Source organism: Dreissena polymorpha, chromosome 14 (assembly GCF_020536995.1).
Source record: "Dreissena polymorpha isolate Duluth1 chromosome 14, UMN_Dpol_1.0, whole genome shotgun sequence".
Taxonomy (NCBI): domain Eukaryota; kingdom Metazoa; phylum Mollusca; class Bivalvia; order Myida; family Dreissenidae; genus Dreissena; species Dreissena polymorpha.
The window spans coordinates 22,166,952-22,183,314 of record NC_068368.1 but is presented as its reverse complement, the minus strand read 5'-3'; the positions used below and the strand labels follow the sequence as shown (position 1 = coordinate 22,183,314).

General features: G+C 34.4%; 1 protein-coding gene and 1 pseudogene across 2 annotated transcripts; one reads left to right on the top strand and one right to left on the bottom strand.

Moving 5' to 3' along the window:
- LOC127857222 (sodium bicarbonate cotransporter 3-like) overlaps window positions 1-16,363 on the top strand; it is a 233,355-nt pseudogene that overhangs the window by 139,805 nt on the left and 77,187 nt on the right.
- LOC127857849 (uncharacterized) lies at window positions 4,124-9,822 on the bottom strand. Of its 2 annotated transcripts, XM_052394539.1 has the most exons (4): window positions 9,301-9,822; window positions 7,836-8,845; window positions 7,476-7,549; window positions 4,124-5,780 (listed from the first exon to the last, which is right to left on the bottom strand). In XM_052394539.1, exons 1-3 carry the CDS (start codon window positions 9,483-9,485, stop codon window positions 7,488-7,490), a joined length of 1,257 nt encoding a protein of 418 aa, XP_052250499.1. In that variant the 5' UTR covers window positions 9,486-9,822; the 3' UTR covers window positions 4,124-5,780; window positions 7,476-7,487. The 2 variants fall into 2 exon arrangements, with proteins under 2 accessions (XP_052250499.1, XP_052250498.1); XM_052394538.1 differs by lacking the exon at window positions 4,124-5,780 and having other exon boundaries at window positions 6,207-7,549.

Here is a 16,363-nt window from a genome sequence, read left to right as displayed (position 1 = left end):
AATCCCTATGCATACTACGCAGGCATAATAATATGAATATTCCTGGGCATGTTACTAAATACATGAGACAGAGCAAACACGTTAAACCACTATGAACCATGTCCTGTAATATCATGTATGCGTACGTGCCCAATCACAGCTTTACACAAATCTCACAGCATTGCAATGCCGTCCATGTCTGATTAATTGCCAGTTTTTAAGTATCATCATGTGCGGTAGATTGTCTTAATAAGAAGATTACCTTAACTTTATATTGAGTGTTCTTCATCCGATATTGGTATTAAGTTGTAAAAACGTTGTACTCTTTAGCTCAAATAATTTGTCTTGTTGAAAATTTTCCTGATAAAACATTCCCACTAGGTCAACATATACCTAATCGACATTTGAAAAAGATATAAATTTAGTTACATTGTTTGGTCGCCAACTTAAATAAAAACTTTCTGCTCTTGACATTCATGTACATTGTCAGATTATAAAAAACAACTACTTAATTCAGCTTTAAAAAATCTTACAATTGCTTGAATGGATTTACGATGTGTTTCATGAACATTTTTTCAAATGTTCCAATGATTTACATTTGTGTGCCCTGACTACGAACACTTACATAGTGCAACACATTAGTGGTCGTTAATCAAACACTACATCAACGGGCTTTAAGAGTGCAACAATAGTTTTTATCTGTAACTGAACTTTATATTTGCAACTATCGTAGTGCTATAGTCAATATAACCCTTCAAATAAAGTAAATTTGATGATCATACCAGTACTGCAAGCTATCGGGCGTTGGCATTTCTTATTAGTTATACTATGTTTTTACTACGTGCTTCTAGTGTGTTTTTTTCTTAAATGCTCCTAGTATCCATTTTTGTTCAGCATTATATTTAAAAAACGCCCATTACCTTTTTAGTACTGAAGTGTGGGGTCCCTGACAAATAGTTTGCTATGCAGCTATAATTATATTAGATAAGCCTTTGACATTACCATTGTATTGAAGAGTATTTATTATTTATATATCAAATATAAGACACATAAAGACACAGAGCAAATAGTTCTGAATATTATATATACATCATTCTGTCTTTATCTGCTTTTTCAATCATGTATATTTTACAATTCTCAGATAATTGAAATCATGTAAACTGTATATTGATGTTGAGCCATACGGTCATTGGTCTATGTAAAACACTTATGAAAAGTTGTATATTAACTGTTTAATTATTTGCACATAGCAGGACGTTTCCACAAATGCCTGCAACACATTGGGGGGCCGCGGCACAAGACGCTGTTGGTGCATAGATGTAAGTACCGGGGTAGTGGAGAAAGCCATTGGAATATTGATTTTCTGTCAGAGATTAGCCTGTGCACACTGATTAGCCTGTGCAATGTGCACAAGTTTATCAAGGACGACACTTTCTGATTTTATGGCTTTTGTCGTTTAAAGGTAGTTTCTGGTACAGCGATGACAATTAATGCATATGCATTAAGCCCTGGTTTCTCAAAATAAAGTTTAAATAAATTATCTTTTCTATTTATTATTTGAAAAAGATTAAAGGGATTGTATACTAAGTAATCCGTATCCAATTAGATGCCAACAATCGAGATACATTACATTTTCACAATAATCAGTTGAAAAACTTTAATTTGCCTTGAATGTTATTTGTTGGTTTCAGGACTATAGTTTTGTTTTCAAAATATTACAGATTGTATCAACCGGGAAAACAAGGTCCTTAGCATATTTTATAATCTAAAAAACACTAAAATGTGTCACTATAGTCTCGGAAAGCTTATCTATACCAAACAGGGTTTCTAAAGTTTTGAGAACCAGTTTAATTTTATTAATACTTATAGAAAATTAATTTAACTGAAAATTTAAACATTTGTGTATTTTAAGGAATTTTAAATGTTAAAGATAACAATGAATTAGAAAAATGAAATAAGAATATGTATGCGGAAAAAATGTCTTGTGTATTAACATTATAAACATACAATAAAAAATACAAATACAATATGTTTGTATTTTTTGACATTTTTTTTCTGAACACAGTCTTACAGAAGAAAAAAATATTGATACATTATAGCGTTATTGATTAATTAATGGGGAACACACAACACATTAACAGTCAGATTTGGTGAATAATATGGACACACATTTGAGAATGCACAAAAAGCACATAATGAACTTAAGGTAGTTAAATCAGCACATAATATGATAAAACGTGCTATGATACAATTGGTTATTTCGTGTGCATGTTTATAAGGTAAGAGATATCCTCAATTCATTCACTTTGTATAAATGGCTAACATGCAAAAACATGTTCATGCTTAGAAATAAAGCTAACCTTACCATAAACTTAAAGATGTTCATGTTACACATTTATATGTGTGCATGTTACACGCAAATCGACTGTTAAAATCAAAATAAAAAGAAAACCCACTCTTAATCACACTTACTTCGTAAAATGACCAAAACTTAATCACAATTAATTCTTATAAGGCCCCTCTCTTAATCACACTTACTTCTAATAAGGCCCCACTTTTAATCACACTTACTTTGTGTACGTCCCAACACTTAATCACACTTTGTATAACGCCGCACACTTAATCACACTAACTTTGTATAAGGCCCCACAGTTTATCACACATTTTGTATAAAGCTCCACATTTGATCACACACACACTTTGTACAAGGCCCCACACTTAGCCCTGCTTACTTTGTTTAAGGCCTCACACTTAATCATGCTCGCTTTGTATAAGACCCTAAACTTGATCACATTTACTTTGTATAAGGCACAACGCTTGATCACACTTTGTTTTAGATCCCACACTTGATCACACTTACTTTGTATTAGGCCTCGACTCGATCACTCTAATTTTGTATAAGACCCCACACTTGATTACTCCTACTTTTTATAAGGCCCCACACTTGATCCCACTTGATTGATATAAATTTAAATAATGCATAGCATTTGTGATATGAATAACGAGTCAAACATCACAGCCAAATTCAACAAGAAACATGTGAATTGAAAATATATGAAAAATGTTTATACATATTTGTATAATTGATTATTTATGCCATTTGCAATGGCTATGGGTATGTGCCAATATATTAACATAAACACCTGAGCATAATTCTATAAAAACTGGCAATCCACAAAGGCAAAATCATATTGAAGCCGAAAATGTCGTCCCTGATTGACCTGTATTGACTTGGCAGGCTAATCTGGAAAGACTCTTTACACACACACACGCATTAAGCCCCGTTTTCCCAGAGCAAGGCTCATATACAAATGCCTAAACAGCATTGTACACGTGGCACTATTTTCAGGTAGCATCATGAATGAGTCATACATGGGTTCTGTAAATTGGTATCAATGCTATTTTAAGAATTGAGTGATCGAGTTTTTTGTTGCATGTGACCCAGATTCAAAGTCGGACAAGATATTGACAAGATCATGATGATATCTATTTGTCACCTTCAGCACTCCATGTTCAGGTTTACAGGTGCCTTTTCACGTTTTGGTAAATTGACAAAATTAAAAAAGTTGTTTCAGATTCGCAAATTTTCGTTTTAGTTATGATGTTTGTGAGAAAACAGTAATACTGAACATTAACCCGCTCTAAAATAGCTATAACATGCATGTTTTGACGATTTAAAAACCTGAACATAATAAAGCGTCTCAGTCCGAAACGATTTAATAATTTGGAGAGTCCTGTTGCTGTCGTTATATTTTGTGAAACTACGATGATTGCTTATATAATATACATCAGTCATTGTATGAGCACGGATGGCCGAGTGGTCTCAGTTGTAGACTTTTTCTCCACGACTCCAGGGCTCAGTGGTTCGAGTCCTGTTGAAACTTACTTTTTTTTCTATTTTTTAATTTTATTCTTGATGTTTACTGTCACAGTGTTTTAGAGATGTTAGGGAGCCAATCTTTAATCGACTTGTACATGCATGTAATTGTTATCTTGGAATATATCCAACTTAATTAAAATTGATTGCATTGTATTTCATTACTATTTAAAACCGGAGAATTCATGCCAAAAACTAATGGTAATCAATTTATGTTTATTGCATATTATTTAAAATAAGATCAATTAAACTGGTTCTTACTATTGGTATTTCTTGAAGCTACCTAATTTTACATGAATGCACTGTTGTAATTTTGGCTTATGTGAAACTCATTACTTTAAAATGTTTGAATATCAACTATAAAAAACAATACTATGAATGTTTATAATGTAAGTGCATGTATATCAGGGTAGGGAAGAGTGAGGAAGAACTATATACTATAATATATACTATTTCACAGAATGCAATATATATATGATCTGGCACGAGTTGTCATATTATACCATATTTAATTAAACGAGTTCAGGAATTTTGTTAGTAAGCGAGCCTTTGGCAAATTTTCTGGAGGAGTTTAATAAAATATGGTATAATATGACAACAAGTGTCGGATCTTTTGAATCACATGCTTTTAAATGATCAAATTAAATTAATATTTACGCAAACATAATGATAAATCCCGAATGTTGATAACATTTCGTGACGTCATTTGACGTTGCAACGTCATTTCAGCAAAATAACAAAATGCGATTGGTCAATAAACGAAAACTAAGCCAATGAAAACGTTTAAAAATGTTTTCTTACACATGTGTAATTTAAAATAATATTTTATGGTTGTATTAAATAGGTAACAGGGTATAGTATATGATAAAACTCTAATTGTTTTATATAAGAAAACCATTTGCAAAAATAAACACTCTGGAAAATATAAAGGGGCACACACAAAATGTCTTGATTTTGATAGTGCAAAATCTTGTGCGAACAGCTTCGTATTGTAAACTCGGGTTAACAAAATGGCAAAATGCTGCATCGCTATAATTTTCATATTAGCCGATGCTGAATGACAATTTATTCATTTAATTGAACTGGAAGAGAATATTTGAACATTTCATTGGGTATTAATTTTGATCCAAACCTGAGTTAAGGTCATTTCAATTTATAAAGAAAGGTGTTTTCAAAGCAGGAACAACAATTTTCATCATATTTCAAAATCAAGGATTAAACAAATTTCAAGTAATCTTCTACACGTTTGTAATGTATGTTAAAAACATAAATCTAATATACATAAATCGAGTGCGATTTTGATGTAAGGTAAAAAACAAAAATTATTCTTTGAAATAAAATCATTTTAACGTGTTAAGTGAAATAGAAATATACAAATAATTTTCATAGATTTAACAACTTAATACATTCATAGCACTTAAAATGTTCACATATACTCTTTATTAATGCTATCATTGTTATGGTATCATATCACAATGCTCTAATTGTAGAACAGCATATTCTCATGGCCAATTTAAATAATCTAAATAATAAAACAAGATGCTTGTTAAAAAACACTATTGTGCTTTGAACACCTGGATAATATTGATGTTAAAAAGTCCGACAATTATGCAGGCGGTGTGTCTGTTGTAGCAGACTGACCATGGGTTACCCATTCCATCCTTCTCCGTAGTAAGAGTGCCAAGAGTGGCCAGCTTCCTTCTTCCCTCACTGTCCAACTGTATGATAAAGAAGTTGGGGTATTGGCCTCCACATACCAGCACTTGCCCGGAAGGTGTCACGTTTACACCAGTTGGCCAGGCCAGTGCTGGGTCACTAAAGGTGACCAGGACTGACCCATCCCTGGCCAGGATAAGAAGCTTGTGCTTGGAGCAGTTAGTGATGTACAACTTGTCCCCTGTGGGACTAACAGCACAACAGTCTACTGCAATACAGAGTAGCATCAAGCAATTAAATAATATGTATAGCAATTGATAACAAATCTCGTTAAAACTGTATTAATTGTATATTGTTAAATACAATAAATTATGCAACAAATGATTAAGGTCTGCATTAAAATCAAATAATAATCATTAACTAGGTTTGGCAGGAAGTTGTGTTCCAGTGCTTTGTTTTCGCTCAATGTTTGGGATGTTTGCATGTGACTGGTGCTTCAAGAATTGATGTCTACAACAACAACACAAAAGGAAATACTAACACTGAAAAATGTGTCAGGTGATGTAACAACATGAACTAATTATAGATTATCCATACATATACACAGGATTACAATGTTATTGAAACATATATTGAAATATTTTACATGACAACCATACATATAAGTAACTTTAACGTATTTTTATCCCCACGCTTTTTGAAAAAAAGGTTGGGATATTGTGGTTATCTCCGCCGTCCGTCCGTCTGTCTGTCTGTCTGTCTGTCTGTCTGTCCGTCCGTCCTGGCCACTATCTCCTCCTACACTAAAAGCACTAGAACCTTGAAACGTACACACATGGTAGCTATGAGCATATGTGCGACCCTGCACTATTTGGAATTTTGATCTGACCTCTGGGTCAAAAGTTATAGCGGTTGGGGTGGGGCCGCGTCAGAAATTATCACTCATTTTTTTAGGTTATTTTACATTTACTGCTTTATTTCTACACCGATTCACTTCAAATTGATACTGGACCTCTCTTATGACAATACGGTCAATCTCAACCATGCATGGCCCCATTCCCAACCCTGGGGCGCCCCGCCCACATAGGCCACACCCACCAAAAATTTCCATTTACTATAATTTTTTCATTTCTACACGGATTCACTTCAAATTGATACTGAACTTTTGTTATGACATTAGGGTCAATCTCAACTATGCATGGCCCCAATCCCAACCCTGGGGCGCCCGCCCACATAGGCCACACCCACCAAAAAATTCCATTTACTATAATTTTTTCATTTCTACACGGATTCACTTCAAATTGATACTGAACTTCTCTTATGACATTAGGGCCAATCTCAACTATGCATGGCCCCATAACCAACCCTGGGGCCCCGCCCACATAGACCACACCCACCCAAAATTGCCTTTACTATAATTTCTTCATTTCTACACCGATTCACTTCAAATTGATATTGAACTTCTCTTATGACAATACAGTCAATCTCAACTATGCATGGCCCCATTACCAACCCTGGGGCGCCCCGCCCACATAGACCACACCCACCCAAAATTGCCTTTACTATAATTTCTTCATTTCTACACCGATTCACTTCAAATTGATACTGAACTTCTCTTATGACAATACGGTCAATCTCAACTATGCATGGCCCCATTACCAACCCTAGGGCCCCGCCCACATAGACCACACCCGCCCAAAATTGCCTTTTACTATAATTTCTTCATTTCTACACCGATTCACTTCAAATTGATACTGAACTTCTCTTATGACAATACGGTCAATCTCAACTATGCATGGCACAATTACCAACCCTGGGGCGCCCTGCCCACATATGTCACACCCACCCAAAATTGCCTTTTACTATAACTTCTTCATTTCTACACCAATTCACTTCTAATTGATGATGAACTTCTCTTATGACAATACGGTCAATCTCAGCTATGCATGGCCCCATTACCAACCCTGGGGCACACCTAGGTCAAACATTCGGCGTGGGGATACGCGTCGGCCTCTGCCGCGCCATTTCTAGTTGTTTCTGAAATTGAAATATTATATATAGTTTTTTATCAATTATAAAAGACAGTTGTTTTCTTTACAAGTCCATACTCAATTGTTGAATATGTCAAATACACCAAAAACTATTGACTCAAGGTAACAGTAATTTAAAATCACATTAATGTTCATTAATACACATGTCATACACTGAATTAACTTAACGTGACATTGAATTCTTAACTGTGGCTGGAATAATGCAATGATGCTACATTCTATATCTATGTATTCAACCTAAAAAATAAATTTCATAATTTAGCTACTATTACCTGTCTCATAACCTGATGTATCATCATACATCTTGCTGACACTGAGTGTATACTTGTACAGTGCCGTCCAAGAAGTAATATACAGGTCATCCTGGTGGAATGCAATACTTCTACATAAATGTTGTAACTGAAGCTTTTTCCCCATCACCAGCTGCCTGTTGTTTACTGTGATGAACTGGACCTCATGTATGTTTGTATCTGGACCATTCACAGTCACAGCCACCTCAATGGGTGTGATCTCACACATACCCGCTGCCGTGCCAGTAGCACTCCAGTGACTCACTACCTGGTACTGTTGGTCAAGCAGCTTGATTGTGTTATTATTATCGTCTGCTACCAGGACCTGTCCTTGTGGGAGGACACAGATGGCACAGATATTGCATACCTCTGAATCACTTGACATTCCTAAATTATGTTCAGACTTCCCCTGCACAATGAACACCTTGTTTGGATTATCTTGCCCCATCAATGTCTGTGTACTGTGTTCAATCTGTCCAAGACAAGACAGTTTAGACAAGTACTGTATAATTTCATGGTTAGGCTTGAATGTTATTGAAACTTTATTCCCAAGAGAGTTCTTCTTTAGAAAGGTTTCACAATGCTGTATTTTGTCCTTGCATTTCCTGGTGGCTATAAAGGATAGTTCCAGTTTGCTTTTATCACTGATATCCTGTATGGCGTCACGAAGTTGTTTCAATTCGTCCCTTAGCCTGATGCATTTGTCAACATCACTTTTGGAAGAGGCTTGACGATTCGTGAGAGTATCTTTCATTTCCTTCAGTGTCTTCTGTTCGATTTTGTCTAAGGCTGAATTTATATTTTGGCGAGTTTCCTGTATTGTGTGTAACTGCTCGTCAAATGAACTTTGAACAAATTGATTGCTAGCCTCTTGGTTGTCTTGAAGTTTTTTTATTTTTTCCAGAATAGTTTGGATAGAAAATGACAGTTTTTGAAGGTCTGTGGACTGACCTTTAACTTTGTCGGATATAAGAGTTACCTTTTGGCATAGTCTTAAAAAAAAGAGAATTAAAAACACTGTAAACTATATTAAATACTAAATACTTTCTTTAAAGCTTTGGGCATGGAAATATATAAATAAATAAATAAATATATATATATATATATATATATATATATATATATATATATATATATATATATATACATATATACATTCATTTATTGAAATCTAAAACCTAAGTATTCATTTCAGCAGTTATTCACAAGATTTGAAAGTTAAGCCCCATTTAGTGATTTACTAAGGAACCTTAAAACTGCAGTCTTATATTCATAATTACTGTATATGCAAAAATTATTGATTTCTTCAAATAAACAAAAAATATTTCATTGATATCATACACCTGAATTTTGCTAATAATGTCACCTTCTTGCAAGAAGATTGATAACCCTATATTTTTTATTTATGTTATTGTATTTTTATAATAAAATTAAAGAAACAATATACCTGTGATTAAGGAATGCACAATTTGTACAGCACAGCTCACTGTGTTCATCACAATACATTTTCAGACTTTCTTCTTTATGGACATCGCATTTCAGAATAAAATCTTCCACTTTCTTCGCGACTGGCCAGTTCTTCATATCCCCCCTTCCAAAGGGGGCATGTTTTGTAAACAACTTGCGGTGCATGTTTATACATTTTCTGCAGTAAAACTTCTAACAAGATTCACAGTAGAAATCAGCCATGATTTCCAGTTTCTTATCTTCACAGGTCGAGCACAAGAAGTTTAGGACCATGTCTGATCCCTTGTCAAAAGTGGATTGTGAAAAACTTGCCATTTTACTGAATGATTTATTTTTACACACACAGCATCTTTAGATCTATTTATCTCTTATTTAACTTGAATATTTTGGTATCATTAAACAGCTGAACATATCACACCAATTAAGCTATTATCCATAGTCAATTAACAAGTAACGCCTAACAATATATTGTTTGAATTTTGAAACTTCAGTAAACACAGTAACTCTGTAATCCATCACGTGATCTGGGTAAGATAAAATGTAAAGATAAGAATACACCTGAGTTAATGGTTTGTTTATTTGGCTCTATTGAATCAATAAAGCTACGAGAGTTATTGCTTTAAGTGAATCTGACAACATGATTATAAACTGGCAGTATTTTTAACTCTAGACCACTTAAATGACGAGTTAGGACTCCATTCTAGCTTTTATCTTTGTAAGAGCCTAAAGAGGGAATTGAACATTTGGTTTCATACCACAGTTTTCAAGATTGTCACAGGATAACATTAAATATATCAAGAGTATTTTTGCAAAACATTACCGATTTTAATGCAGTTTTTATTGTTATGTCAAAAAATACACATTAAACTATAGCTTGACATATTTAACATGTATGTTTTTAGACTTAAAATATTTAGATGTCATTAAGAGGGCCGATACTACGGATACACATGCGACAACATGTAAATAGAACAAGAGTGCGGCTCACCTGGAACATGCAGATGAACAACTGTAGTATGAAGGCTTTGTGATGTTTGTATAATACCTAGGTATTTTATCTAAGTATACATTAAAAAACAAGTAAACCCTAGGGTGGGGTCAATTTATTCCCAGGGACATACTTTGAACAATCTTAGTAGAGAAACACAGTATGATATCACACACCAAATATTTAACGCCTTTCCCTTGGGGTGTAAAAGCTTAAGATTGTTAATTTGTTTTTTATATAAGTTTATATACATCATGTGAACCTGGAGTGTTGTTAGTTTTGAGCCGGGGAACATGATTTTAACAACTTAGTTGTGCAAAAACCACACACGCCATATATTACAACTATGACCCTTGAAGTGAAAGAGATTAAACATTTTTGACAATATAAGTCGATATAAATAATATATGTAATACAGTTACTGAAGTGATAACAGTATTTTCAAAATACTGTTAAGCATGTTCGGCTTTTTTAGTCAGCCACGTGACGATAACAGGCCGTGAAGAAGTTTTAGACTATATGAAAGGAACAGTTTCCAAAAACAAGAAAGAATAAAGGTTCGTGCCTTGCATTGGACGAGGGACCTCGCCAACTTTACCGACCCCTTTGATGTCATTATATGGGCGGCTGCTAGCATAAATATCAAACAAGTTTTCGAAGATTTGCCCAAGAACTTCGTTGAACAGATATATGAAATTACTCACGTTTTTAAATTGGTTCTTTTTATGATTTTCGTTATTGGTCGTATTTCTTCGTTTTACAATTTGATAAAGCGGGAAATTAGCTCGTGCATTGCAAGGTTTCGTGGCGTTATAAAGGTGTATAGAGGTTTTCATTGTCACTTAAGGTTTTAATGGCAGCAAACAAATGTCGTTTGCCCGCCCCCTTTACTTGGTTAAAATTTCTATATGATATGTATGATATATGTGCATATTTTGTTTTGGTTTCACTATTTTTTTGTATTTTCAGAATTTACGTCTCTGAAAGAGAAGAATGTATACACTGTTGTCCTTCATATAGTAAATTGAGTGTGTTTCAGGTTTTCATATTAGGTGCAGTCAAAGGTATCATTTTTAATCAAACTCACTTTGTACAAGTCCACTCTCAATCACACTTACTTCGTTTAGGATCCACACTTAACCACACTTAGTTCTTATAAGGCCCCACTTTTAATCACACTTACTTTGTATAAGGCCCCACACTTAATCCCACTTACTTTGTTTAATTTCCCACACTTTGCATTTTGTATCAGGCCACACATTTAATCATGCTCACTTTGTATACGGCCCTACACTTGATAGCACTTTGTATAAGGCATCCCACTTGATTACACTTACTTTGTGTAAGGCCCTACACTTTATCACACTACATTTGTATAAGGTCCCCACTTGATCACGTTTTCTTTATATCAGGCCCCACACTTTCTCACACCTTCTGTGTATAAGGTTTTTACACTTGATCACACTTACCGTGTATAAAGCCCAACACCTGATCACACTTACTTGGTATAATTTATAGAATGCATACTATTTGTGATATGAATAATGAGTAGTCAAGTTACACAGCCAAATTCAACAATAAACATGTGAAAAGAAAATATATAAAAAATGTTTTTACATATTTGTATAATGGACTATTTTCTGCCATTTGCAATTACTATGGATATATGAATTATATGTCATAAAAACCTGAGCATTGTTCTGGAAAAACAGGCAATAAACACAGGCAAAAATCCAATTAAGGCCGAAAGTGTCGTCCATAATTGACCAGTGTGGACTGGACAGGCTAATCTGGAAAGACACTGTGCACACATCCATTTAGCCCTGGAAATACGCACATTCATTAAACCCCATTTTCCCCGAGCAAGGCTCATATACCAATGCAACAACATCATTGTACACGTGTGTTATTGCAATATTTAAACCGAAGGTAGCTTCAATTCTATTTTAAGAATTAACTTAGTGATCGAGTATTTTGATGCATGTTTCCCAGATTAAAACTAGATGGTATCAATTTGTCACATTCAGCACTCCATGTTCAGGTTTAAAGGTGCCTTTAAACGTTTTGGTAAATTGACAAAATTAAAAAGGTTGTTTCAGATTCGCAAATTTTCGTTTCAGTTATGATATTTCTGAGAAAAACAGTAATACTGAACATTTATCATGCTCTGAAATAGTCGTTATATGCATGTTTTGACGAGTTAAAAACCTGAAGATTACAAAGCGTTGCAACGCGAAACGATTAAATAATTTGGATAGTTGTGTTGCTGTCGTTTTATTTTGTGAAACAACGATGATTGCTTATATATAGTATAAAATACATCCTTCATTGTATGAGCAAGGATGACCGAGTGGTCTCAGTGGTGGACTTTTACTCCAGGACTCCAGGGGCCAGTGGTTCGAGTCCTGTTGAGGGTTACTTTTTTTCTTTTTGAATTTTATTTTTGTTTTTTTACTGGAGCTTTTTGGATCCAATGTTTAAATTTATCAATGTAAAGCATTTCATGACAAACTTCAATACATGCAAAAATCTGTGAAAAGGGCCCTTTAACAACCTGAACATGTTTATGTATAAAACACTGGCCTGAAGTAGAATCTTCAAAATCCACTTCTTTAAAGCCACAAAGGTTAGAAATAAGGTAGTATGAAACAAAATAGTGATAGTGATGACTCTGTGATTATACCGTTGCAAATCATATTTAAACAATGTCCAATATCTCATGCAACTGCCTGAATTCAAAGGGATCTTTTCACGTTTTGGTAAATTGACAAAATAAAATTGTTTCAGATTTGCTCAGTTTGTAACATGCTCTAAAATAACAATCATATGCATATTTTGATGATTAAAACACCTAATCAAAGCGCTGAACGCACTGGAGTTGTTCGCTATTGAATAATCTAAGACGCAACTCATTTTTTTAAATTAATCGCAACTTTTGAATTAAAACACAAGCAATTCAAATGTATACAGAGTGTGTCTTAACGCACGGGTTGAGATGTGTGTGCACTTTTCATCACCCAATTTTTTATAGAGATAACTTAGACAAAATTACAACATGGCCCTTTTTTGACGTTCAGAAGGCATAGACAGTATGATGTAAATGGTAATGAGAACTGAATATAAAGACAATTTGCAATCACCATTATAGTAAATGAATATTGTTGGAATATCGAATACCTATTTTATTAAGAATATAATTTCATTATGGAAATTCCCTGAACATAACTTTTGATTTTTGACACCATATGCAAATTCTAAATATACAATAAAAGAATTGATAAAAATAAATAAAATTAATATGCGAGCCAAACATTTATTCTCGAATTAGGTAGTTATAAAGACATCCCTGTTAACCCGTACTTTGTCGTTTATGCATTATTTGTTACCCTATCAGTTCACACGGTATCAACAAGTCTGACCTAAACATGGGTATAGAGCACAAAGGCGCTTTTTCGGCATAGCTGTTTTACCCAGCTTTTCACCTTAAATGACTTTTACATAACGCCGGCAAACATGCATGAATATATCCGAATATTTCATAGGCTGATTCGAGTGACAACCTCTGAACTTTGGCTACAGCACACTGTCTGTGCTGAGCGCAAAGGATTATAACTGGTCAGTGTAAGGAATTCCGGACTACTCTCTGTATGTTCAAACGACACAAATTGTGGCCCAGTTACAATTGCGCGTTAAATTCCATCTCGCAGAACTTCAGGGTCAGTACTCGTTCACTAAATCGTCCGGGGAATATATAATTAACTAAATGTGTTGAAAGAAAACTGCGCGTAAATCCAATATTAAAGCGCGATATATTTCGATGGTGAAGAAATACACTCATAATAAGGCATGTGAGGGCACATAATGACGTGAACTGCCGTAGTATTTTTTTCTTCTTACACTAATGTGTGGTACCCCCGTAGTATAATTTTTATCTACTTACACTTATGTGTGGTTTGGCAATGATAACACACATTTCATGCGGTAAAAATGCGACTAACAAGTTAACAAACACAAAAGTTTAACTTTTGTTTTCAATTTAATTATTTAGAAACGTAAATTGCAAACCTTATTTCAAAGTTCAGCGATTGAATAGCATTTTCGTTGTTGTCTTTAGTATACCTGTAGTAATTGGTGAACTCATGTCCAACGTTTTATTAAATGAGACCTGTGAATGAACACAAACTTTACATTCTACTATTGCGTTGTTAGCACCCATGAATATAAAAGATCGCCGCTATCTGTTGAAAACAAACGAATGTTTCCCAGGCAAACAAATTTAACCTCGCTGTAGCAGCATGCACTATGAACGAGAGGTTACACACCATCCCACTATATTTGTTTATCATCATCTGTTAAAAGCCTCAGATTATGAATGAGCATGTGCAAAGCTGCGGTTATCGTTCCTAGCGTACTCAAGAGCAGACCGACTTTCAACGCGTGGTACTAACATTATTTGTCAGCAGGCAAACAACTAAACACGAAAACAAGGAGACAATATCATTAAAAACAGTAGCAGTGTCAGGACCACTGCTATTATCAGCAGCAACAGAAGAAGCAACAGTAAAATGTGATTGTATAACTGAGACCATCATTATTGACAGCAGCATTTATAATCATCAGCAACAGCAGTTAGCAGCCAGAAAGTTATGGCTTTGCCCTAGGATAAGCACTAACAGTAGCAAAATCAGTAATAACATGAATCCCCCTTCATTATAAAGTAACAACGAGACCCAGAAAAATGATATGAAAAGTGTCCATGCCAAGAAACTGGATTTTTAACTTTTTAACAATTAATTAAAAGTTAATAAAGCTTGAAGCATGTCTTCCATCATAACTCATGCTATTGAGCTGAAACCAATACCTTTTCCGTTATGGTTTATTATGCAATCCCACCTTAGGTCTTCATGTAAGCTACTTTTAAACAGAATTAAGGCACAATAATTCCATCCAAACTAAAGTTGTCCAGTGCAAAGCCTTTTTTATTTTTAGTATTGGTGAACTTCACCCCGCTGTCCCCGAACGCAATCCTTCACTATACCAGTATGTGACTTACCTTAACACAATATTTCAGCACAATATGTTCATCCTATCAAAAGTTACTGAGTGCAATACAGACCTTGACCAAAGGGGCTCAAAAGAAAACCTTATAAAAAGAGTTGTTGCGCGCAAACATATGTTTGGACCTTGTTTGGTGACCTCAAATGAATTTCAACTTGCGTCTTACTTTACTGACTTTTCTCTAAATAACACAAGGGCATAATCAATACAGGCTCGTAAAAGGTATGGGTCTAAGTAAGTGATTGCTTACAAAACAACTGAACCAATGTGTAGTTTTATTTTAATATCTGTAGTATACATACAGAAAAGATGTTGCACGCACATTCCGGACTTGTCTAAGAATGAAGGGGAATAAATCTGCTAAATTACGGGCCAGAGTTATTAGCCTTTGTCAGAGCCCACAAATGATGACACAAAAGACATGCATGAAGTTTCAAATTGTGAACAGAGTTATAGAACTAGTAATTGATCTGAAATAGTGACCCCAAACACATGTTAAGTAATTACAAAATAATTAAAACATAAATCTAAAAACTATATTTTGATACGATAATTGTTTGACATTTATCAAAGCGGAAATTTTAAATGCATGCCGTGGGACCTGAAAACTTAACACTTTGTTTAGCCTAACAACTGGTTATTTTTACAGATTAACTCACAGCAGTTTATCAGATAATGTTGAAACAATTTGAGCATTGGTAAACAAAATATTTATGACAAGAAAATACTATAAGAAAAAAAGACACTCAATATGAAAGCAATGTAAACTGCTTGTCAAAAAAACAACCACACACAATGTTTGATCGATGTAAAATGGAAAATTCATCCGACAGATACTTCATGTCAATGCTGTGTAATCATTGGGGACGCTGCGATTCGGCACGTCCACCTTTATATATATATAGGTATTGGTTCATCAATCTTGGGTGGTTTGTACTTGTTAAATCTATTTTCATTTTGAAAACAGGAATATGTTCTTGCCTATGTTTGCTTTAAC

What these genes read in the sequence shown, in the direction of transcription:
- LOC127857849 (XM_052394539.1), bottom strand. Translation starts at nt 9,485, where the DNA reads ATGCACCGCAAGTTGTTTACAAAACATGCCCCCTTTGGAAGGGGGGAT. An exon ending in TGTGCATTCCTTAATCACAG is followed by an intron (nt 8,846 to 9,300) that starts GTATATTGTTTC and finishes CTTTTTTTTAAG; the next exon opens with ACTATGCCAAAAGGTAACTC. An exon ending in TACATCAGGTTATGAGACAG is followed by an intron (nt 7,550 to 7,835) that starts GTAATAGTAGCT and finishes TTTCAATTTCAG; the next exon opens with AAACAACTAGAAATGGCGCG.